Source organism: Anas acuta, chromosome 2 (genome assembly GCF_963932015.1).
Source record: "Anas acuta chromosome 2, bAnaAcu1.1, whole genome shotgun sequence".
Classification (NCBI taxonomy): domain Eukaryota; kingdom Metazoa; phylum Chordata; class Aves; order Anseriformes; family Anatidae; genus Anas; species Anas acuta.
The window spans coordinates 19,494,764-19,519,817 of NC_088980.1; the positions used below are offsets into that span (position 1 = coordinate 19,494,764).

General features: G+C 38.3%; 1 protein-coding gene across 1 annotated transcript in view; it reads left to right on the plus strand.

The window, feature by feature from the left end:
- DNAJC1 (DnaJ heat shock protein family (Hsp40) member C1) overlaps nt 1–24,698 on the plus strand; it is a 101,602-nt gene extending 76,904 nt beyond the window's left edge. Inside the window, exons 9-12 of the mRNA XM_068673779.1 lie at nt 11,393–11,512; nt 22,388–22,436; nt 22,946–23,430; nt 24,484–24,698. Of these exons, the coding sequence (XP_068529880.1) occupies nt 11,393–11,512; nt 22,388–22,436; nt 22,946–23,430; nt 24,484–24,552 (723 nt within the window). The 3' untranslated portion in view covers nt 24,553–24,698. The remainder of the gene's footprint in view (nt 1–11,392; nt 11,513–22,387; nt 22,437–22,945; nt 23,431–24,483) is intronic.
- Nucleotides 24,699–25,054: the final 356 nt, after the last annotated feature.

Below are 25,054 nucleotides of genomic sequence, written 5' to 3' on the forward strand. Positions count from 1 at the left end.
TGATTGAGTTTTTAAACTTTCTGTCTAATTAAATATAGCAGGGTAGGTTCTTGTCCTGGGCAGAGCAGACTCGTGCAGCCTGATTTCAGCTCTGTGCTGCCGATGCTGTGGTGTCCAGGTACAGCTTTCAGTGGTTTTTCAACTGAATCTGTGTTCCTGAAGATATGATTTATGTGACCTGCAGCTATTGTTCATAGAATCATAGAATCGTTAAGGTTGGAAGAGACCTTCGAGATCATCGGGTCCAACCATCACCCTAGTTGTCCGACCACACAATTTTGCATGTGTATTTTCCATACCTAATCCACAATTTTGGAGCCTGACAGCTGAAAACCACCAAAAGCTCAGGTTATTTGTTCGAAGTGTACAAACCTGCAGGGCTTTCCAGTTGCAGCTCTCTTTTCGCACTGGGCAGCACTATAACCTCTAGTTAGACACCTGCCTGGGCCCAGGCTCGGGCTGCATCACTTTCAGGGCTAAGGTAAATCCTGTTACGTTAACTTTTAGAAGTCAGGCTGAACTTCTTCATTTACCTCATGTCCTAAGCCTTGTTTCATTTCTGAGGCTGACGTGATGACTGCCTGTCACACGGAGACACGGTAGTTGACGTAAGGAAGCCTGGTACCTGTGAGGAGAAACAGGGATGTGAACTTTCCCAAGTAGCCCTTGACAATCTGACTCTGGCCAGAGTGCCTCTTCTGACTTGACTCTTATATCCATTTTACATAAATTTGCAAGATTATCACTTGTAAATACTAGTCTTCATCGCACAGGTCTTGTCTTCCTCTCAACCTGGGTGAGGCTGCTTCCGTGGGGCCCCAGGTGGGCCCAAGAGGCACTGGAAATCCCGATTTCCCTTGGCAGTATTCTTCTTGCCTGTCACCTCACAAAATGTGCAGTGGCTCCTGTCTCTAATGCAGAAAAGAAGAGCAAAGAAGCAAGGAGGAGACTACAGTTGTGTAAGGGGTGGAAGCTGGAGAAAGAGGTAGAAGCTAGTCACTCACTGTGACCTTGCCCCACGTGCTGCTGCCCATCCAGCAAAAAGGAGAGGGAACAGTCCAGCTTTGACATGTATCCATGGAGTTTCCCCAATAAACCAGAGGCAGGGACTATAAATACCCCTGAAATGGGACTTTCACAGGATCCACAACTTGGAGATCAGAAGGAATTTGTGGTTCATGGCATCAGCATCTGTAGTGCATTTCGCTCATTCTTCTTCCAGCTTTTTGAATGTAAATTTGAAATGTTTAGACTGTGGCAAAATAGTTACTTTTCTCAGTATGAGTCCAGCTATTTTTAAATTGGAGAATGAAGCTAGTATCAAATAAATCTAGATTTAGTTTATAAATGTAAATAAATACCGATTTTTCAGTATTTTTTTATCATCTTTTTCAGATAAATCAGTTGGGAAAAAAAAATCTGGTTCAATTCAGCATCTGACTTTCTTGCATAATGCACAATGCTGCTTCTTCTCTTCCTGAGTCCATGACTATAATGGCTTCTGGTCACGTTTATTTATAGAAATTGCCCAGAAATTATAATCCAGGGTAGACTCCAGCAACCAAAAATACACTGAGCAATGTGAGATATTTGGCTTTTGTTTCACCAGTAAAGATAAATATGTAATCCTGCCGTTGCCAAGGAATGATTTGATACTATTGTCATAAGCATTTTGCCACTTAGGACTTTTCAGAGAACCTCGATCTGGTTATTAGCCATTTTCTGTATAGTTTTTGACAGGCAGGAAGCGGTCTTGAAAATATCACCTTTAGTCTTCAAACCCTCAGCTGAGCGCAGTTAAGCATGCAGTTACATTCTGTTTAAGTGAATAGGAATTGTGTCCATGTTTGAAGTTAAGTACCCTTGGAGTTGGGATGCAAATTATTTGGCCTGAAGAATCCTTTATAAAATGGAGCTGGATTACATATTACTTACTCAAATCCGCAAAAAGGGAGAGCACTATTAATTGATGACATGTTATGAGAATCTGCATATTGCAGTCAAGGTGTGTTTTCATGGTGGTTACAGCACTTCCTACTATTTCCAGGAGGCAGCACTTCAGAAATAGGGTGAGTGTGCTGAAGGTGCACGCTCTGAAGGAGGGGAGGTTCACGCATCATTTGCCGTTGAGCGCTGTGCTGTGAAAGGAAAACCTGCGTTTGGCTGCAGCCCTCGGAATTTCACAGCGTAAAAAGTAGCCCAGCCTTCATATTTGGTAATTTGACAGGCAGATTCAATGACTATATGTTAAGTAGTTGAAGTAGAGTTGCCCTTATTTTCAGTTATACAAACACTATTTCACGATAATTAAGAACAATTTTGAAATTTAGGTTTCCCTTGGAGGTGCAGATGCTTCAAGTTGCCATCACAGATGTGTTTTATGAATTTGTGAAAACTTGTCAGATTTTTTGTTTCCTGTGTTATTACATGACAACTTGGACTGTTGCAAAATGGAAGAAAAATCTTAGTTTAGTACAGTTCATGATGTTTTCCAGGTAGTTTGTTTGGGTCCTAAGTGTGTATCGTTTCTGATTCTCGCAGACGTATTCCATTGGGGCAGTAGATTATTTTTCTTTTTATATATTTTATATATTCTTCACAACCAGTTGTTTTGAACCATGTACAAAAAATGTTAGGCTAGATAACAGGCTAGATAACATTCTGAACTTCGGGTCTTTGCTGAAGAGAACTAATGTATTGAAACCAAATCTTTAAATATTGGTATTCTGCATAGCAGACTGTTATCATCCTTGGTCATCTTGTACATTTGGAGAAGGGTGCAGGATCTCCTTTGAGTTTAATATATTGATTGAGCTAACTCGATGAGCCATACTTAACATAGAAGAAATATTTGAATATTACTGATGGCACTAACTGCTCTGTGGTTGTGTGGTATGCTCATGCATGTTTGTGATCCACAGTACCTCCTGCATTCAAGGTAAAAAATCAAGAGATCAGAATATCTGAGCTATTTTAGGGAATAACGGAAGGAAGAATGTTATCCAGACATTAGTTGTGGTGTTGAAGTAGTTCTGAGGGAAACACTTCAAGCTGCATTATGAAGAAAGGCATGGGTCAACGTGATGGACACTGATTTTTGGATAAGCTATTTAAGGTGGATGAAGGTAGGAGAAACAAGTTGCCAGTAACAGACCAAGGTAAAAAATAAAAATAATAAAAAAAAATATCTAGATGTTAGTGAGATTAAGATCTATGTTATGATAAAGTATGCCAGGAAGAAAGGAAAGCTGGACAATGAACAGAAGTGAGCAGCACAGAGAGTGTCATCAACAGGATTAGCAGGGTAATAATACCGTGTTTGTTATAACAGTCTTGGAGATTGAATATGGTTTAGAATATTGGATATATATTTTTAATATCATATATTAATAGTTTCAAAATACCCGTATCATGCTACATTATCCTGATGTGGGCCAAGGAAGAGTGTGTTTTACACTGTCCAAAGCTGTTAAGTGTTTGAGACTTGCTTAGTATTGTGTGAGACAAACAGTAAGCCTGCGAGCACAAACACTGTAATAATAAATACTAATCATATGCTTTAATGTATCTAAATGTCTTTGGGTTCATCTCACCTAGCAAACTGAACAGCATGGCCAAAGATTTAAAATGTACCAAATAATTATGAAAAAAAAGTTGCCACCTGCAGTCTATTGTTTACTTATACCCTATACACTTATTTATTGAAGTTTCTGAAAGCTACAAAATTATTTTCCTGATGAATTAACTGACATACATTCTAGAAGGTTTGCAATGTCATGTTCTATATCAAATGGAAATACTTTTGAAACTGCTTTTAAATATCCAAATAGAGTGGTGTTTTGAGAGAGAATTAAACTAAACAGTTATTCCCTTTCTTTGGGAATTTGTCTCCACATTAATGTATCACAGGCCAAACCTAATTACCTATTCAACCGATAGTTTATTTGATCTGCATGCCTGAGTGTCCTACAATCAAATTTACTGAAGAGCTTCTCACTTTTTTCTGCATTGCCTTGAAGCAGCTAACAAAAAATAAATGAGTTAACACTTTCTGCTAAGTGCAACCATTTAAGTTGTAATATGCAATTAAAAACTACATTTTAATTTCTGTTCAATTACATTGACTTAAATAGTAATTTTAGTGTTATATTTATGAACCATTTAATTGTGACATTTTTCCTTTGGCTTGCTTGATGGAAAAGTAGATTTGATTTTGAGAATGCAGCAGGAAATAACCTGTCTTTTCCCCCCATGGTTTGCTATAATGACAAACAGGGAAGAAAAAAAAATAAATAACAACAAAACACCACACACACACACACAACTAATCTGGGTTTTGTATAAATGCTACAGAAAATTTTCATTTCAAAAGCCGTGAAAATGTCATAATTTTAATTATTTTTCATGTTTTTGAAAACTCTCTACTGTCTAGGAAGAATATTCAGGTTGCGTTATGGAAATGTAGGCAGGTATTTGAAACATTCCTGCATATGTCTGGTCACGTTAACTGCTGTGTGTTGGAGAGCTCCATATTAAATCTAGAATCAAAGCCTGGTAGAACCCCAAGTGTGAACATGCAAAATGAATTGTAGAGCAGCTGCCCTTACAGCAGTATATTGCTGTAAGGGATCCCTCTCTAGCAATGTGGATTTACTGTTTTTTAGCTTTAGCAGGTACCTTCATGGTAGGAAATCCTTGGTGCTAAAGGGCTGTTCAGTCTAAGTGGAAGAAATAGAGGGCCAGTGGCTAGGAGTGCAAGCCAGAGACAGTAAAATGGATCTAGTATAATAGTAATCATCTTGTGAGTATAGAGCTGTTTCATTTTTAAGTCACTGTTTGCCACTTTTTCTGTCAGATGACTGATCACTACTGTTTTGGAGTATTTGCAACTTTCTGAATGTAGTCATAATATTAAAAACTGCCTTACTGCTTCAGGTAGCAGCTGCTTAGCTTGATTTGTATTGACTTCTCATCCTCTTGCCCTCCTTTTTGTCTATCAAAACACACATTTTTCTGTGTTAAGATACAGCTTATTATATGAATAGTGTGGCAGCACCACATAATACTATCAGTGGTTGCCTGCCTGCCAGAGGTTAAGGAAACAATAAATATAATTATAAAATTACATATATATCTATATATATGTAAGCTTATCTATTACTTGGCTGTGGTGAGGCCAAACCTCAAATAATGTGCTCAGATTTGGACCCCTCACTACAACAAGGACATCGAGGTGCTGGAGCATGTCCAGAGAAAGGAAACGAAGATGGTGAAGGGTCTAGAGAACAACAAGTCTTATGAGGAGCGGCTGAGGGCTCTGGGGTTGTTTAGCCTGGAGAAAAAAAGGCTCAGGGGAGACCTCGTTGTACTTTACAGCTACCTTAAAGGAGGTTGTAGAGGAGTGGGGATCGGGCTTGTCTCCCAAGCACCAAGTGGCAAGAAGAGGGGAAATGGCCTCAAATTGTGCCAGGGGAGGTTTAGGTTGGATATTAGGAGACACTTCTTTACTGCAAAGGTTGTGTGGCACTGGAACAGGCTGCCCAGGGAGGTGGTCGAGTCACCATCCCTGGAGGTCTTCAGGCAACTTGTGGGTGTAGAACTTAGTAGAACGGTTTAGTGGTGGGCTTTAGTACTAGGTTAAAGGTTGGACTAGATAATCTTAGAGGTCTCTTCCAACCTGAATGATTCTGTGATTATACCTATATATAGGTACATATATGTACCCCATATAGGTACACAGCTTAGGAATGAGCTGAACAATAATTCCATTTTGACCCATATTGACTATGAAGTTTCTGAATAGATGGAAGTTGCTTTCCTAAAAACACAGGAGAGCTGTAACATTGACAGTATACATTTATGAAGATATTTGAATTTTGGTTTACAAGATGTTTAAATTCTCAGCGTAAACGTATAAGTTTCTATTTTTCAGTGTTTAAAAACAATCTTCTAACATACAGTTAGGATGGATGAACAGAGTGCGTGAAGTTTTTCAAAAAGTGTCGAACTTCTGTATCATCAACATGGTAGTCAATGGAGGAATCTCAGATGTACCCATTTTACTGTAATTATTATTCATGTCTCCAACTAAAAACTGAAGATAGCTGCTTGAGTGGGGAAAAAAGCTTCAGAAAGGGGAAGGCTTATGCGGGAGAGTGTAAGATTTGCAACACAAATGCAAATCCATAATAAGGCATGCCCAAGAACTCTGAGGAACATCTTGTTAAACATGTGAAAAATTATTACTTTTTTCAAACAAAATAGATGCGGGAGCACTGTGAAGGATTTTATTGAACTAGGGGATTATCAAAGTAAAAAGCAATTTCAAGAATGCTAGGGTTAGAAGTCCTTTTCACCCATGTTTACTACAAAGCATCTTAGGGAGTTGAAAACATCAGGTGTAGGAGGCAAATGAGGAGGAAATATTTTAAGGTTGAAGCATTCATCTGAAGTTGATAAATAAAAAAAAATGCTCTTTTGCTATCAGTTGATCTAAAAAGAACTCTAAAGCTATCTAACACTGCTGTTAATATTTTAGCAATTACTTAAAAGAGTGTTGCAATGAGAGATGGAAACAGGGTACTGATTTTTGGACTTCATTTTGGATTCTGGGTAGTACAGACTGGTGAGATAAGTTCTATGCCAGGTGATGTTTTGAAATTACAAAATGAATGGTATCAGTATGTGCGCCAATTTAAAAACAGTAGTAAAAACAAGCAGAGTTCCACTGTGTGAATTTATGATTAATGCTCCCTTGACTGCTGTGTGCAGTTTGGCACATAATTTCACAGAGGTTATATTGGAATTGGAGAAGGTTTTGAAAAAGGCATGAAGAACAGTATTGTGCACGAGATGGCTTTTACATGAGAAATCAGCTGAATAGGCTTGGACTCTTTAGCCTGGAAGAAACAACTTAGAGGGAAATATTTTAGAGGGGTATTTTGAATGATGTGATGCAGAGGTGAGTAGACAGGGACTGTTTGCTGGTTGTTCACTCAAAACCAGGAGACAGATGTTTTCAAAGCTAGCAGGAGCCAGGTTCAAAACAAAAAATGGGGCAATTCTTTGCATAATGGCTAGTAGATACGTGCAGCTTCTCATGAAGGCTGTTTCACAAATGCAGAAATTTTAGATAGTTCAGGAAAGAGTGGACAAACCATTGAAAGAGAGATTCATTGAGGGTTACTAAATAGAAAAAATGAATCAGGCTAAAGAGATTCCTTAATCTGAAAATAATTGGAGGTAGGGGAAAAGTTACGGAAATTATGGTTAACATACATGCTTGCTTCCCTCTGACTGTTGGTATCTGCATATGGCCCCTCTTTTTTCAAAGAGAGGGGGACTGGAAAGGATAAATGATAAACGGAGTCCTCCTTTTTGTTATCACAAAGTATATGTTAAAGTTTTCTGCAGTTGCGCTCCCTGAGCACTAATTATGAGCTTGCTGGCCTAGCTTGGCCATTGGTCTGAAACAGTAGCTGTCTTTTTTTTTGTTGGCTCACGTAATAACAATTGTCCTAATAGAAGTTGGATTTGACTAAGAGCTTTGAAGGACCAAAGGGTTATGCGAACATGTTGTGGCTTTGAATATGAATTCAGATCATTAATAATTTAGCAGATCTTTAGAGTTTTAGCAGATCTTAAGTGTGCAGCAAACAGCTGGATCACAGTATCAGATGTGTATGAGATAAAAGAACAACTTCAGATTTAATACAGGTAAAGCAATAAATTTTAAGAATACAAAATAATATAAGAATAAGACAATATGGGTAAGAAATTAAGTAAACAATCCTTTTTAATTCTGTTCTGATGGTTACTGGGTAGAAGCACCACCTACTTGTAGGTTAAACGTATCCTGAATTGCAAAACCGTTTGGGAGTTCACTAGAACCCTTGTATTACAAATGTATCCACAGATATTTTTAAGTACACACTGCCTTAGGGTTCATTTGCAAGACCTTTATCTAGATATGCTCAAATCAGTAAATTACCAAATTTAGATCACAGAATCACAGAATTGTCTAGGTTGGAAGAGACCTCAAGATCATCGATGATATATAGCACAAAGTTCTGGGCAAATTTAAAACATTTTCCAAACTTCCGTATAACTTTCATTTTAATTGAAGAATTTAACAGTGTCTTGATGACAGAGTCTAAAGCTAAAATTTAATCTAAAAAATCCAATTACTTCTTGTTGTCAAGTCAATGTAAATACCTTTTAAACTTCTTTATAAACTCTAATACTAACCACTTCCCAATTCTATCAATAAAATAGTGTGAAGTTTTTATATTTAACATTAAAAGGTCTAAACATATCACTCTGCTTTCTTGCTAACAAACGCTTTGTTGTCTAAAAATCGGCTTTTTGTGTAATTGAAAATATAGCTTCTCTTATTTTTTGAAAAAAAAATAAAAATCCTAATAGTGTAAACTCTGTTATGCTGAAAGAGATGGTATGAACTTGCTAAGTGCTGATGCATGCGTAAGTGTGGTGCTAAACAATAAACTGTGTTCTTATTTTTGCTGTAAAAGGTCCAGAGTGGTTTTGGTGAACTAATCCTCCAGTATTGCCAGTTATGTGTGATAAACCATGTTAAGGGATTATTATTTAAGGGAGTGCTATGATTTTTTTTATGTATCCACTTGTAGTATATTTTCATTTTCAAGACGGTAGAGCGTAACTCTGTACTTTTAATTTTGTATTCAGTATGGGAAGTTAATCCCAGAACGGGGCTTTTTTGATGCAAAATCTGAATGCTTGTGTAGTAACAACAGCTGTCCCCTCACCATGTGGTGTCTTCCATTGCTTTACTGTAGAGATGAATTTTGGCCCAGTGTTTCAGTAATATTGGACACACATGGTTTTAGGTGACAAAGCAGTATGTTTATGCATTTATTTGACTCTCGCAGTTACAGTTGGCTACAGATTAGAACAGGGAGAATACATTCACACCATGACCACCCTCATAGCTGCTTTTAGTAGTTGGATCACAGTAGGCGCTGTTGCATCTAAAGGCACAATTAACTGTTGCTGAGGAATTGCAAATTCACAAAAGCTCTTTACAGCTTTAGTGGTTACGGGTGGATTTCCTAAAAGCTTTTTCAAAGATTTTCCAAATTTATAGATGTTTCAGATCTTTACATTCTGGAATTGTCAGCTTCAAATAAGATTAATCAGTTGATATTTTAATTTAGCTAATGAATTCTTGTGCTGTGAGTTGGCTACGTAATCAGTTTCAGATCTACAGAATGATTACAGTATAGTCTGTTATTTAGGAAGATAAAATTACTTCTGTAATATTTACAAGTGGTTAGTAAAGTTTTTGAGCATGGAGAAAAAAAGCTTATCAAGAAGTCTGAAAATGCAACTTATCAGAAAGCTTCTGAAGTGTGCACATCTCTGAAAAGATCATCCTGATTTCCATGTGTAATTGCTTAGATATGCTTCGGATGTGGTAAGAAAGAATAGCTCTGAATTTACCTAAAATCAAAAAAAATAAAAAACAGTTTTAATACAGATTAAATAGAAAATTACAGTAAGTTGCTTATTAAGGCTAATTTTGAGATAGGAAGTTTGACTAATTTTATGAACAAAATGCTTTTAACCAAACCGTAATAAGAATTCATTATTGAAATGACAGTGATGAAATTTTCGTCAAGTAGAACATTACCCCAAAACTTCCCTTCAAAAAAATCTCAGGGAGATGTCTTAGAATAAAATATTACCTTGCTTAATACAATACAAGAAAGAAGATTATTGAGCCATGTGGAGATGTGCCATGTATTTCCCATTTCTTCTATAGGCCATCGTGTAATTGTATCATTATGCCTGTAACGAATGAGAGATCTATGGCGCACGTTACACACATTATTTAAGCATCTTGAATTATCTGCAATGACTCAAATATATGCTAGACTTGTATTAAAAACTATCCAAATATGAATGTCTGAGGCTTTCAGCATTGAAGAAAGGACTACATGGATCCAAACCAGGACGATTGATGAAATCCTTGCTACTATTGGCTATTATTTACTGTCTTTTAAGTGGCAGGTTGTATTTATGCCAATTTATCTGCTTCAGGGAACACTCTTGATAGCAGAACAAAGTGAATAAAAGTAGTTTGCTTTGCAAATGAATGCAAATGGTGGAGCCTTTCGGGAAGCCCTTTAACAGGAGCAATGCACTTTGATTATGAGTGAAGCTGCCATTTGGACATGGTGAAAAGAGCACGCTTGAACCATTGATTGGGGGAGACAGTAAAAAGTCAGGAAGGGCCCAGTTAAGCTCGCAGTGCGGCAGGCGGATGTCAGTGTGGTTAGAGCACAGTGGGAGAATGACAGGCAGGATTAGTGTCAGGGAGAAGCTTTGCTGTAGTTGTGGAGATGGTCCCTGGGGTCACTCACCTCTGACTGTTGTTCTGTGCTGATGGCTCTGTAATGCAAACTGCTTGATATGTGCTGGTCATTATCGGAAATGGTGATTAGAAGAGGTATGTCATAAGGAATTCCTTAAAAATAAATAAAACGGCAAACTACAGATTGTAACAAAGATTCAGCTCTGCAGATGTCGCCGAAGATGCTGCAAATGTCAAAGATGGTTACTGTGTCCTGCCTTCTGAGGCAAGCAAGATTTCATGGCTTAAGCTGCTGTAATTGTGTGCTCCCTTGCTTTGTTCACTTTCATTTGGCCATTATGAGCACTTTTTTTTTTTTTTCCAACAGATCGTCTTATTGTAGTTAGAGTGCAACATTTCAGTATGTTTTGCTTGTTGGATGGTAGAAGCATCCTGTTTGTGGTGTGACTGGGGTTTTGTTGCTGGGTGCGTGGGGGTTGTTTAATAGCGTTAGTGAATATTGGAATCAACAGATTTCATTCCTGAATCATACAAGAATGCTAAAACATATGATGATTACAGTGACTAAAAGCTAAAATAACTGTTCTGTTAAGAAGCTTTTTGAAATATAAAAATGAGGATTTTTTTCTTTGTCTTTGCTGGAAAAATCTTGCATGTGAAATTACAGAAATTATAATTTTTTTTATCACAAACTGTGATTTAATCGTTTATGAGAGTATTGTTGCTTTTACTTTACTGCAGTTTTATAGTGTTTATCCATTGTATAAATATGCTAATATAGATTGAATGAATTAATGTATGTAATATATGAAATGCATTTTTTGCATGGTAAGCATTTTTAATACCTTACTGTTGGTCTGTTGTTCTTATGTATTTTCTGCAATAAAACAGGGAGATAGTACCTAGATATTTGAAACTATTACATTGTATTTTTTTTTACAAGATTTGATTAATTCGTGTGGATTTTTTCCAGTATATTACCTCACAGAAATATGTCCAATATCCCAGTGTAATGAATGTTTTACAAATGTTTTACAGGCACCTGAATGGACAGAAGAGGACCTCAGCCAGCTGACAAGAAGTATGGTTAAGTTCCCAGGGGGGACCCCAGGTCGATGGGAAAAGATTGCTCACGAATTGGGTCGATCAGTGGCAGATGTGAGTTCACTCAGATTTGCATTGTAGAGAGAGTGACAAACCAGAACAAGACAGGCAGTGTAGAAGGCAGACATATATGGGGGCTGACATTGTCTTTTGAGAGAGGCTACAATCCTTTTAGGACCTGGAAGTGAACCATTAACTAACTATGCAAGAAGCAGATGTCAGCCAGTTTCTCGCTCCGCAATTAACAGCTGTAACTGATCAGCTGTATGGGGGATTCTGGTGCGTGGAGACTCGAGCTACTGTAACCCAGTAACAGCCAAACAATGCCACTTCGGGGTTTGGAGGAACCCCCTTTGAGTGCAAGCAAATATTTGTGGGTCTTGGTTAAAGATTACATTTCTGTTTCAAGCCAGTCCTTAAAAAGCGTAGATGAGCTCATGGTGTTTAGACAGGTGGTTTCCATTAATTAAACTGAAATATCTGTGCGAACTGTAAAACAAGTTATACATATGATACTGTTTCAGTCCGTTTTTCTAGATTATAGCATGGGCAATAATACTGTGTAAAATGATTAATATCCTTGTTAATTCATATTTTATAGTATTGTACCACATATCAAAGAAAGCTTGTACTTATGGATTTTAAGTGTTATGATCTTAAAACCCTTAGGGGCTAGGCTGTAAAAGACTTTTCCTTTTCAAGCAATAGATCACTAGAACATGATGTAGTGTCTGCTGAGGACCATTTGAAAGCCTTTTCAGCTGACCCTATTTTATAGGCTTTGGAGGGGTTAATGAGAATAATGTTTAAATCCGTTGATGTACGTTTTGAGATTAGATATTCTTCATTTATTATATTTCAGGAATTATCTTAAATAATGTGAAACAAAGCCTCAAGCTAGAGTGAAACGTAACCCACTATAACCTTCTGGGCAATTTGAATACTTAAGTGTTTGTTTTTTTTCTTATTGATACAATCACAAAAATATGTTTTTAGACGTTATTTTTGAAGATTTAATGCATCTGTAGAGTTTCATTACTCATTTATACTGGAAAACGAGCCATTTGCATTCCTATCATTTTAGAACAAGACAGATTATTTGCAAGTAATAAATGAAAGTAAGCAATAAGTTACTAACCCGCTATGCAAATGGAATTGATTCCTTTTTTTGTTTTTGTTTGGTGTTATTCATCATAATACTGAAGTGGAGTGACTGTAAAAAGCTGCTATATTTTCCTAAGCAGATTTTAATAGCAAAATATTTCACATGACTTGATAGCATGCAGCGTGCATGGGATAGATCTTTGAGATTGCCTTCCCAAAGGGTGAATTCACTGGTTAATGACAGTACAGGCATGCAGAATGCTTCCACGTTATGCCCATCACAAAGCTAACGTCATCTTGAGACTTCCTCTTGCACCAATTTTCCGCTTTCTTCCTCGAGGCAGATATCAAAACGTTCATTACTAAGAGTCCTTTGCATAATATGATATATTTGGACACCATACTTGCACGTATCCAGTGCTGGAAAGAAAAATGAAGCTCACTTCTTCCATGAGGTGCAAAGTTTTCAATGTCATGCTCTTCTTTTCAGTGAATTGGATAGAGAAATGAAAGAAAGGTCTGTGCTCTAAGAGCTGTCTTCTTCTGGTACGAACAAAGGAGTTTTCAGGGATTTTCATTTGTGGAGAAAGGTCTGAGTGTGATCCTTCTTTACGGCCAGTAATGAAACTATATGATTAATGCAAGTGTTCTCCACACAATTTTTAATTTCTCTAAAAATTTCCCACTGTTGATGTTAGGTCAGCTTTCCTAATGTAGACTACTTATTAGTGTTTCTGCTCCTTTTATTATTGCATTGCAATCTGCAGTCTGCACTTTGTTAATGACTCTTTAAACAGTATGAAGCAAGTTTCTAATGCCCGGAGTTTTAGCACTGCTTCTTTCACGTATAAAGAAGGCCTGAAAAGTTTGTGTTTCTTGCTTATTTCCAGAGATTTGTTCTTCTTGGAAAATTCTTCTATGATTTTGCTAGAACATTACTTTGATACCTTAGAACCCAGCTTGCACATGTCCAAACAGTAGCCTCATCTACGTAGGAAGTACTGCCCATTGAATCTTTCCTATTGGCACAGTTTTCCTCAAGATCTTTGTCATTCAAAGTTAAATAGACATTAATTAAAGACAACTGTGCAATGTCAACAGAAGTTGTGCTTTTCGGTTGCTCATTTCTTTCTCTCCTGGATCAGACAGTGTAATAGTGTGTTTTATGGACCCCCCCACTGCATGAGGGATGCATCCATCCCACCAGTTTTGCACAAGTCATTAGTTGTTCACTGTCCAAATGAAGGAGTTCATCAAATAATTCAACAGGCTGTGTTCTGGACGTGGTGGTGTTTTTCACCTGACCTGTCTGAAGAAAGATGATGGAATAGCATAACTACTTCTTAAACTTGTTCACTGTTTGTACCTCTTACAAAGCTAAGAGGAACTGCATATATAGTGGAAGATGAGTAGAATTCAAAAAGGTCAGGACAAAATTAGAAATATGCAAAAAACGGGGTTAGAGTTTGCAATAGGCAAATGAAACAGGCAATATGTGCAAGTACACACAGCAAAATGGTGATCAGGTTCACAAATAAAAGATGGCAAACAGCTAGGGATAGCTTGTAAAAAGCAGGAGGGATGCAGGGATTGCAAGAGATAATTGGCTGGGTACAGGTCAGCAAATGGCCATTTTATTTTTTTTGGAAATGGGCAATCATCTTACTGAGAAAATACAAACAGGAGGATGGTAAACCTACATATATACATCCTTGTTTGGGTCCAGTTTTTCAGTATTGCACTTAAACGTGTGATTCCATACAGTGTCCAGAAGAGAATAAGAATAGCAAGCCTCTAAAGTGTTACCTACAAGAAGAGCCTGTGAGGGAATTCATGTGGTTGAACTGAAATAAAATATGACCTGAGAATATAAGTATTTGACTATGTAAAAAGAGAACCGTTAAGAAGGAAGGGGCTATATGCTCTGACTCAATTTTATAGGGCAAGAAGTAATTACCTGAAATTTTATCATAGACTGCAGAGTTAGACACTGAGGGGCAAAGAATTAAAATGGATAGTAAAGCAGTGGAATAAGCTGCTGTGGAGTATCCAGCTCTGAAGGCCTTTAAAAGCCAGGTTAGACAAACATCTGCAAGCAACGACATCGATACAGTGATTCTGCCTGAGGTTAGGTCCTTCTCTTCATGCAGGCTGTGATTAGACTAGCAAGTGCAAGCTATCTAGGAGGAAAGGGGGAGGAAACAAAACCTTCCTACAATTGGAAGCATGTGTGAACTCTTTAAAAAAATGTAAAATTAAAACCAGATAGTGACTATATATAGCTGGTTAGTAATCACTGCGTATGCCTTAGCTTGATGGTGCGTAAATTCAGTAATTCCTAACAAGTAATCTTTCAGATGCTTTTTCTTTTCTACTATTATCAAAATCAGTTGTGTTTTTTTTCTAGACATCTAAGTCTGTTCATTGTGGGATTTCTCGAAGTACTTCACAAATAAGAATTGCTATAAGACCTGTTATCCTGGTACGTCCCCCAGCTTCCCTGTCCGAACAGACACATCCACACAACCTGATGCAGGACAGTGGCAAAGTGCCAGCCAAAATCTGACAAGAAGCAGCTGTGTCCATGCTGTAGTACATCTGAGCCCATGCAACTCTACCGTTTCTATTCATGCTGTCTCATCTGATACCAGCATGAATATCTTTGCAACGTATTCCTGTGATCTTCAGCTCGGTTAAGCTTGCAACCATGGCATAGACATACTGTGCGAAGACTTGTTACTCCAACTTCTGTCATGTTGAGTACAGGCTATCTGTTATCTTATCTCTCTTCAGGAAAACACCCTTTAACAGCCAATGAATAGGCAGCCCAAAACCGATGAAGTTGTGCTCAGTTAGTTTAATGATTTAAATTGCTAATTTTCATTTTAATATGTGGGTATTGGGGATTTATCAATCTTCTTCCATAAAGATAATTTTCAACTGCCTTAGCGTAATGAAATCGTATTGCTTTCACAACTGAAAGCTTCTACAGCTTTTTAAATCATTTTTATTGCAATTGGCTGGTGGTATAAATTAGATTTTCAAGTATTTTGATTATGAAAGGGAAATGGAGTTCAGTTAACTCTAATCAGAGTTCCTGCCGGCTGACCTGGTTACCTGTACCACTGCTCCCTGCCATCCCCTGAACATCTGTTCTTTGACCCATTTTCCTTGCTGAATTTGTTGCTCCAGGGTTAGTTCTCATTCCTGTCCTCCAATACTTAAGGAAATAATTGGCCTCTTAAAACAAAATAAAAAGTTGTGCTTGAATTTCCTAAGCACTGTGAACACTCTATGGTATAAATTATGAATAGAATTTCAAGACTACTATTTCTACAAAAATTACATTGTTTGATTTGACAAATGCTGAGCCTTATGAAGATTTATAAGTATTGTTAGCTTTTGCCGAATTCAAAGATTGAGGAAAGGCGCTTAGATGTGAAATTGTAACAGTATATTTTACTTGACAATGCCTCCTTATAGATTAAAAAAAAAAAAAAAGAGTTTAAAAAAAATATTTGCTGAAAGGCATAAATTAATTTCAGTAACTACAAAGGACATTCAAATTGTAAAAATAACAGAGGAAGTAAAAGCTGTCTGGCATGCCAAACAGACTTTAATGTGATTATTAGGTACAGGTTTTTTAAATTAAAGGCAAAGAGATCTCAGATTTCATACTTGTGAAGTAATATCATTCACTTGTCTTACAGGATTTAAACTGATTCTGTTTGCTCCTGCAGTCACTAATCTCATGCACTTGTGTTGCAAAAACAGACTGATAGGGATTTGCTGCTTGTATGGAAAAGGACTGAGGTAGACAGCAAAAACAATAGGCAGGTGTAGATATGTGAGCAGGCATTCGGAGTTTTCAGGAGACCTGAAAGCACAAGGTTTGGAGGCAGTGCTTATTTTCTGATTATTTCCCATCTCTCCAGACAGCAGTTTCAGCCTTTAAGTCTAAGTGCGTGAGTTCATACGCACTGTGCTTTTATATGTCATTATAAAAGAGATCTCTTATTTTTGGCAAATGCAAGCTCATTACACTGCCAGCAAGAAAACACCTATATGAGAAAAGATCCATATGTAAAAGTTAATGAATTTATTAGGGTTTTTCTTTGCTCCTGGAGATTAAGTGTTTTCCTAAGTCTGTTTTATATTTCATTTTATATCCTATGCATGTGGTACCTCAGTGACTGTGATCTCCAGTGGTGGCTATTCTGAAACCGTCGCTCAGCTTGCATATATTTATGTAATCAATAGTCCTTTCAGATGCTTATTGAAGTATAAAGATCTACCTCGGGATCAAGGTCCAAAAGAGGTTATGAATATCTAAGATGGGATTTAGATGGTATGTAGGTCATGTAGATCCCTCAATCTGAGAGTGAAATCTTCAAAACACCTGTCTAATCCCACCGACACACCAGAGTGTCTGTTGATACTTGGTGGGAAGGAAAAGGGAGTTGCTGTTTACAATTCCCTCATTGCACAATTTTTATTTTATTTTCTTATTTTTTACAAGCTCTTCTGTACAGGTGGCCCTGTTTTTGCAGAACTGGGCAGCATGGTACGTTTCATACCCAAATGCAAAACAGATCGATTTCCTCCTTGTGAAGCATGGCCAGAGCATTCCTGCCACTGAAAGGAGAAAGCTTTTTACAGAAGCCAGTGGGACACCAGCTTTAATTCAAATAGATGTCGTATGGAAGGTCAGGCCCGTGCTGCTATAACTTTTGAGTGTGGCTTGAATAATCTAATGGCCCACGTACATCCTGGTGAGTTGGGTTTGAATTCCACTGCAGAATTCTGGCTCTCAGGAAAGGTAACGCAGTTTGCATCAGCAGTGATAGAATAGGATGTCCAAGCAGTTGTTGCAAAGGGCATTTGAGCCTGACCCCTCTGTTACCTGAGTATTAGTAGTACTGAGCTAAAGACTCACAAACATGGATTTCAAATGACAAAACCAAAAAAAAAATAGTTCAAAGTCTCCAACATCATCCCAATTGTAGCTGCTGAGTTCTTTGTGTCCTGAAAGGAAGGAGCAATTCTTCTGCTGTTGCAAATTAACTATTTGGGCACTTCAAATGGAGAGCAACTGGTGTTCTGAATCCAGTGATTTAGGCCAAGTTTGCCAGTTTCGCAGGCCACATCTTTGACTGCCCCGTAATTACACACACAGCTGTTGGGATTTCTGCTGTAGCTACCTCCGCTCCGTCTGCCGTGGCAAGGTTTGAAGTCACACAGCTTCAAAGCCTGTAAGCGTAAGAAAACCAAACTGTTGGGGGCTGTCAGTGGTGGGTCTAAGGAAATTGAGGTAAAATTTGTAACACGTCTCTTGGTTCTTTCAAGAATAAAAGCGTGTGTGCCTTAAATTCTCATACGCTGTGTTAGTACTAAATTCAAGGTGCAATTTATACAGCGGATAAAGACTGGTTGTGGTTCACACCTCTGGGACAGTCACTGCCAGCCTGCTGAGCACACTGGTGGGAGCAGTGTCAACGCAAAGGTGCATCTTCTCATTGGCAATGCTTCATTTCTGGAGATCCAGAAAGTTGTAAATAAGGACATTGGTTTAAAAAAAAAAGGCAGAATGATTGGGCTTGATCAAGTTGCACCCATCTGTTAAAACTGGAAGACAGTTTTGGCAGTCTTTTAATAAATTTACAGGAAGGCAGTTTATAAAGCAACAAGTTTTGAGTCTACCACGTGAAAATAAAGGAATGGGTCATTATTGTTGGCTGACGTGGGTCAAACAGCTCTTCAAGTAGTTGTGGTTGTTGTGAAAAAGCTGCTTAGATCCAGAACAGCTCAGTGCAGCAAGTGGTGTTTTGGCTGTGAGAAGGGAACTTAAAATCTGGCAGTTCATCCCGTGCTGTTCTGGAAGGTAAGATCAACAAGGCCTATTTCTTTGACAAAGCCAGGAAAGAACTAAAAATCCTTCCGTGTCTGGTTTTCCTGTATGAGAAAAATGTGATTTTAACTCAAATTAGACTCACAGATTCGAGAACTTTCTCATTGCTGCGTACTAGGTTGAACTACTTGAAAGGCTGTATCCATTTTTTTCCATTATTCCTTAGATTTTGACTTTTTCACACAACAGAAATAGATGGAGAGGAGAGCATCAGAAAGGCAACAAACAACCGGGTGAACAGAACACTGCTACAGAGACAGCAAGCTGAGGATAGAGGATGAGAAACTCTGGCAGCTTTAGCAGTGAACTTCTATTCTATAATGTTTATATTTTTTGTATATTTAGAGAACTTTTGCTTAGGAAGATGATAGTAGTAGGAAAGAATTGTACTAGTATGTCCAGCAACACAACGTGTCACCCACGTGTTGCCCTTCTTTGCATCTGGGAAGCCAAGTGACATGGGTTGTCTGTTTGTCCACTGATGTTTTCTCAGAATGATGAGAGGGCTGTGCTTCTGTAATTACCTGGTGATCAGAACTGATCAGAACAGCATCGTATTCAGAGCAGGAAGGTAGGCTGCCTGGAGAGGATTGCCTGGAGAGAGCAGAGTGGTGCCAGAGTCCCGTGAAGCCAGGGAGCCAGCAGGGCCAGCTAACGCGGCAGCGTGGTGGTGGCTGCGGGGGAATGGAGCTTCATCTTCTGTGAGCGGGCTCCTTCTGTCTGTTTGGTGTCAGAAGGATCACTGTGCCAGACTTCACAGGGTTTTCGCCCTGCATCTGTCACAACTCTGTGCTTTTTTTATGCTGGCATTCAGAAAGGAGGTCATGTAGAAGCAAACTATTCCTGTGGTCCCTTTCTATACGTCCCAGAGTAAGATGCTTCAATTTCTATCTCAGTTTGATTGCTTGCAGCCAACATTTTTTTGTCGTCTTCCTTTGTCTAAGAAAACATTTCATTGTGCATGTGATTGATTACCTGACGTTGTGATTTCTGTTATCCCTGGTGGACTACGAGGATGCCTTGGTGATTTGGGCATGGAAAAGATGCGGTTGGTTCCTATAGAATACTGCAGTATGGCTGTGCAGCGGTAAAAATCCTTGCAGGAATACAAGATCTGCCCTCTTCTGTTTTAAATCAATTTCACAGTCTTGATCCTGATTATTTAAAGTGTCCCCAGACCCAGGTTTCCTTAAGAGCTGACTAAGACTTTTGTGAAAGCTGTTGTCAATAACAGGATTTTAGTCCAACTTTTCACAGCAATGATAAAACTCATAATTCAGTACAGATTAAAACTATAGTTTTACAGCTTTGTGTACTTGAAATCAGCAATAATAATTAGAAGCATAGTTCTACAACTGCTCTGTACTTTGAGTAACTGTATTTCCGAGGAAGTTATCTGTCATCTAATGAAAGAGTAATAAATTGAAGCAAGTTATAGGAAGAAATGGAGTAGAGAAAGCAGCAGAGCAACTTAATGCTTTTCAAACTAACTGATCAGAAATACCTAGTAGATAACACAACTCACCACAAATTTAAATTAATATTAGGGATGTCAGAAAGTGCGGAGGAACTGGCACCAGCGGACTCCGCAAATGTGAGTGGCATAAGCAATGATTAAACTCAAAAGAGATCAAACTGCAATAGAGATTTCCTACATGCCATAGGATGGGTTCCTAATGATCCCTCATAGGTCAGTACTGACAGGTTATGATTCATCCAAATCATCCAAAAAGGAGAAAGATGAAAAAAAAAAAAAAAAAGGAAAAAGAATAATAGCTATTTCATCTTCTTACATAACCTGTGAATGGTGGTAGTAAAGCTGTTAGTAAGAAGCTTGATGAGTTAAGTCAGCTGAAGGTGCTTGACCGAGCTTGTTCAGTGTTTGATATTGTAGATTCCCAATACCTGAACCATACACATGGTTTTTATTTCGGGATTACCTGATGAATATTCAAATTGAAAATCCACCAAAAATGTGAACAGGTATCATAATGCCCTCAGAAGAGAAAGTGTAATAAATGGAGTAACTGACTACAAATGCTAAATCTGGGTTTACCAAGTTCCTAGTGCTGAAGGCATCCAAGAAAAGATAACCTAAGATAAGACTGTTACTTCTGCTTACATGTAGGGGGGGAATGTAAAATGCCATTAGGATCTAGGCATAAATCTAAGTCCTTCACTGTTGTAGGAGACGGCCATTTCAGGTTCTAATTCAATTAGATGTAACATGCAGCAAAATTTATGTCTGGTATGGGCTACCTGTATTGACCTAATTTGGGAACATCCGTCTTGTAAAGGAAACGTGAGTAGAGGATATCGATTTGCACCACTTCCAACGCAGTTTATGCTGCACGTGTAGGCCCAGTGTCGAAGATGAAGCGATAATTGCCAACCTCCTAAAATGACGATGGCTCAACATAGAGAAAACAGAAGGGTGGTATTGGAATTGCTTGCCATTTATTCTGCTCTGTTCAGCTTGTGGGTCTCTTCTTGTCTCTTCTCCTCACTTTTCCCTTTTGAGTAGCTTGGAAATCTTTGAAAGAAGTACTTCAAAAAGTAGAACAGCGGTTTAGGAACAGCTTTCTGGAATCTGTGAACATCGACGATACCTTGTCATACTCACAACGAATCCACTGTGTCATTGCAGGAAGCTCAGCAGGATCAGCAACTTGACTGTGTGACAAGTTCTCCTCATTGTTTTCAAAATAATTTATTATCATCTAGTTTAGATTACGGTAATTTCTATTTAAGAGCTGCATAGCAGGTCTCAGCTTAGGATCCATTCTGTTCAGCAGTCAAGGATGCATTCCTCTCTGTACTCTTTTATAGTATTGGGCCTACAGAGATGCTCTGCTAGTAATGGGACTTAAACATTTTGATTTGAATGAATTTAGACTCTTAAGCTTTTCAAGGACGGTGATTTCCATTAGTGGTTTACCTCTGACAAGGAGGATCCATCCTGTTTTTTCTAAATCAGGACCATGCAGTTGACAGACAGAACTGTAAGTGCCGGTTAACATTACCTGTTCACCTCAGCGTTCTACGTTTTTTCTCCTTGAATGATTAAAACTTTACCATACTGCAACAATAGGAACTGGACCTTTTATGCCAGCTGTCTACCTCTGGATGAAGGCTTTGGTTTATGGGAGCTGGGATTTTTTTTGCCCACGGAGGTCTCATTTAAATCTAATCATCCCAGAAAATGAGGTTTAATTTGTGGGGAAAATAGACCACTTTGCCTTGTTAAGTGTCGCTGTCGTTTCATTAAAGAGGTCCCACACTTGTCTGTTCTTAAAGCAAAGTCTCACAGTTTCATGGGCAGAAATGTGCTGGGAGGAACCAGGCAGACTTAGACGAGAAGTAGAAGATACTCGTGTACTAGACTTTTTTCCTGAGTGACCATGATATAAGAGGTATCTTTGTATATCTTCGGTAGTCAGACTATTGCACTGTATGTATTTTTGGGACTTGTATTTTTGGGACTGAATGCCTGTCCATTAGCATGCTTCAGCATCTAGACCTATGTGGGTTATTTTGTTCTTCTGTTCAGTGTTGAGAAACTAATACCTAGCAGACAACTTGTTTCCTTTTCCCCCTCTCCTCGTAGCATTTTCAGGTTAGAGATAAAGGGCTTACCAGTGAAAGAAGAAATTTGAGCATTAGCTGCAATAATGCGTTATGGTGATAGAAGTGTACAGCATCGCTTACGTTTATTTCAACAAGATAAGAGTAGATAGAACGAGATAAGAATTGTTTTAAAGGACAAAGTCCAAAAAGTTATCAATTGCCAATTTGGGATCCATTTGTGAAAAACACCAGCCAAACATTAGCCTTGCAGTATTTGATATATGCTCACTATGAAATCTTCAAAAGCACAAATAATGTGATTTTTATTAGTCTTTTTTTCCTTCCTGCAGGTTACCATGAAAGCCAAGCAACTGAAGGATTCTGTTACATATACACCAGGTGTGTGCCTCCAGATCCTCACTGATGCTTCCAACACTGCAGTTAGATAATTGCTATGCAGATGAGTGCATTTTGTAACTTCCAGGTACACCTTGTCACTTTGCAGCCAGGCTTTTGCAGCCTTGCCTTACTCTGAGCAACAAAGAGAACCCACAGGTGTTCTGAGGGAATGTTTCCTTTTTAAGCCACCTCTTCCCAACCTTTCTTAGCCAGTTTGTTGTGGGTTTTGTTCATTTGTTTATGCTGTTCTGTTTGTTTATATCCGTGTGGTAATTTATTAGTCATTACACATATACCAGATAAGCTTATAATTGGCAAAGTCCATTGCTTTATATTATATTTCTTTTATTACAATAAAAACCTTGATTTCAGGATAAACTAAAGGAATTGAGCTCTTAATCCATAAGAGCTTCATCTGCTGTCTGCACAATTTCGGGTCCCCTCTATCTGGCAGTTCCCTCTTGGTGGTGGTTTATTTGTTTAGACGTGTAATATCGGTACCTCAACAGGTGTCATCAGGCTCTCCGAGCTTAAAACCTTGGCCCAGAATTCCAAGAACGTCAAAGTCAACATGAATTTACCAGACCACATAATCACCCAGAGAGAAAGAGAGGAGGAAGAGGAGGAGGCGGAGGAAGGAAACTTCAGTCAAATCCCGGACCAGCCAGACAGCCAAACGGATCTCAAGGAGAGCACTGCGAGCGAAACCAGGCATCGCAAACGAAAACTTGTCAAAGCACCTGAAACGGGTCTGACAGCAACGAAAGAGGTACCAGAAGAGAAGGGCAGAGGAAGACGCCAGAAAGATTTTGATAACACTGAGCAAGAAGAAGAGAGCGATGATGAGAGCAGAAAAAGGGAGAAAAGCCGTGCCTTAGAAGACTTGTGGACTCAAAATCAACAGAAACTTCTCGAAATGGCCTTGCAGCAGTACCCAAAGGGAACAACAGATCGTTGGGATAAAATAGCAAAGTGTGTTCCTGGAAAAAGCAAGGTACAGTCAGTGTTGTTTGAATTGTAGTGTAAATCAAGAGGAAAATGATTGTCTACCAGTTTATGATTACCCTAAGAACTGAAGGTCCACGCAGGAAAGCGAGGTCTTTACTTAACTTGTAACTACCAGGCAGGACGTGTTTGGCCTAAAGATCATTACTGTCATGGTTGCTTTCATAAAGATATTTTCATTTAAATCACTTTGTTTACTATATTACAGAAAATGTTGAAGTAGCTCCTGTTCCATTTAAAATACCTTCCTCTCCTCTGCCTTTCAGATCTTCAGTTGCAGAACAAACTAGATTTTAAAACAAATTTTGATTCAAAGTTAGTAACCAAATGTCAGTGACCTGCTTTGTTTACACTTTTACAACACCCTTCTCAACCCACCTCAATGAACAAACAAAATAAGTAACCCAGCTGCAAGTGTTAAATGCTCAGTAACCTATCTAATGTTCTCTTTGTAAGTACAACCTTCTTAAAATAGCATTTGCAGTCATTGGTATAGCTGGTCTGTGGTAGATTCTGTAATAGTTGTGCTAGCTTAGTGTGCTTGCTTCAGTCATGGTAGCTGCAGAAAATCCTTATTTTATTTGTGCCAAAAACAGGGTGAGAGAGCAGGAAATACAGGCTCCAAGTAGCTCTCTGGCTATGAAGTTGATGTGGCTGTCAGTAGGTACTGTTAGAGTGAGCGTAAAGGCTCATCTTTACCTGCGGTGCGGCTCATACCCAAGTAACTGATCTGGAATAGGCAGCACAATGCAACTGCTCAACAATTGCTTTTATAGCCATTGTCAAGAAACACTGAACAAATGTTTTCTTGGCTTTGTGTGCTCTTTGAAGAGAGAAATTACCTGCTAAGAAAGGTAAACAAAGTTCATTTATCGAATCCACTTTTCAGGAGATGTATGTTCTTCTGCAATTCATCGCATGACTAACTTTGGGAGAGAAAAAAAAAACACAGAACAGCTCTCTTATAACGAGGTAGCATGTATAGAGGTAAAGCAATACTAAAATACCAAATTTTAATTAATACTTTTGTTTTTCCTTTCAGGAGGAGTGTATAGCAAGATACAAACTGCTTGTGGAACTGGTACAAAAGAAAAAAATGGCTAAAAACTGAACGTTCAGAGCAGAAGAGATTTAGGTTGTCTTTGTCAAAATGGGGTTTTAAAACTCATATGCAGGAAACTGCATTTTTGTACCTCAGTATTTCTATATGTCATGTGCCTTAGTAAAAGAAAATATCAATAAATCTGCCATCATCTAGTTTGTGTGTTGAAGAATGAAGGTGTATTTTTGTGCAGGAGAGCTGCTTGTGCACATACGTGAGAATGTCTTAAAAATCTGCGGATCTTAAGGAAAACCCCCAGTGATAACTGCATACTGGAACGGGTAGGTTTACAGTTAAAATCATACAGAATATGAGGAATTTCAAGTGGTGCTTTGAAAGACAGAATTGATCTGAAAATGTTAAGCAAGCATGAGAATAATGGAATTCTGCACTCAAGGGTTTTTGTGTTTTAATTTTTTCCAGCTATAAATACAAGACAAGATGCTTATAAAGCATGTCTGCTGCTACATAAAATGTCCGTTCTCCTATTTAGAAATAGGAGTGTTTCTAA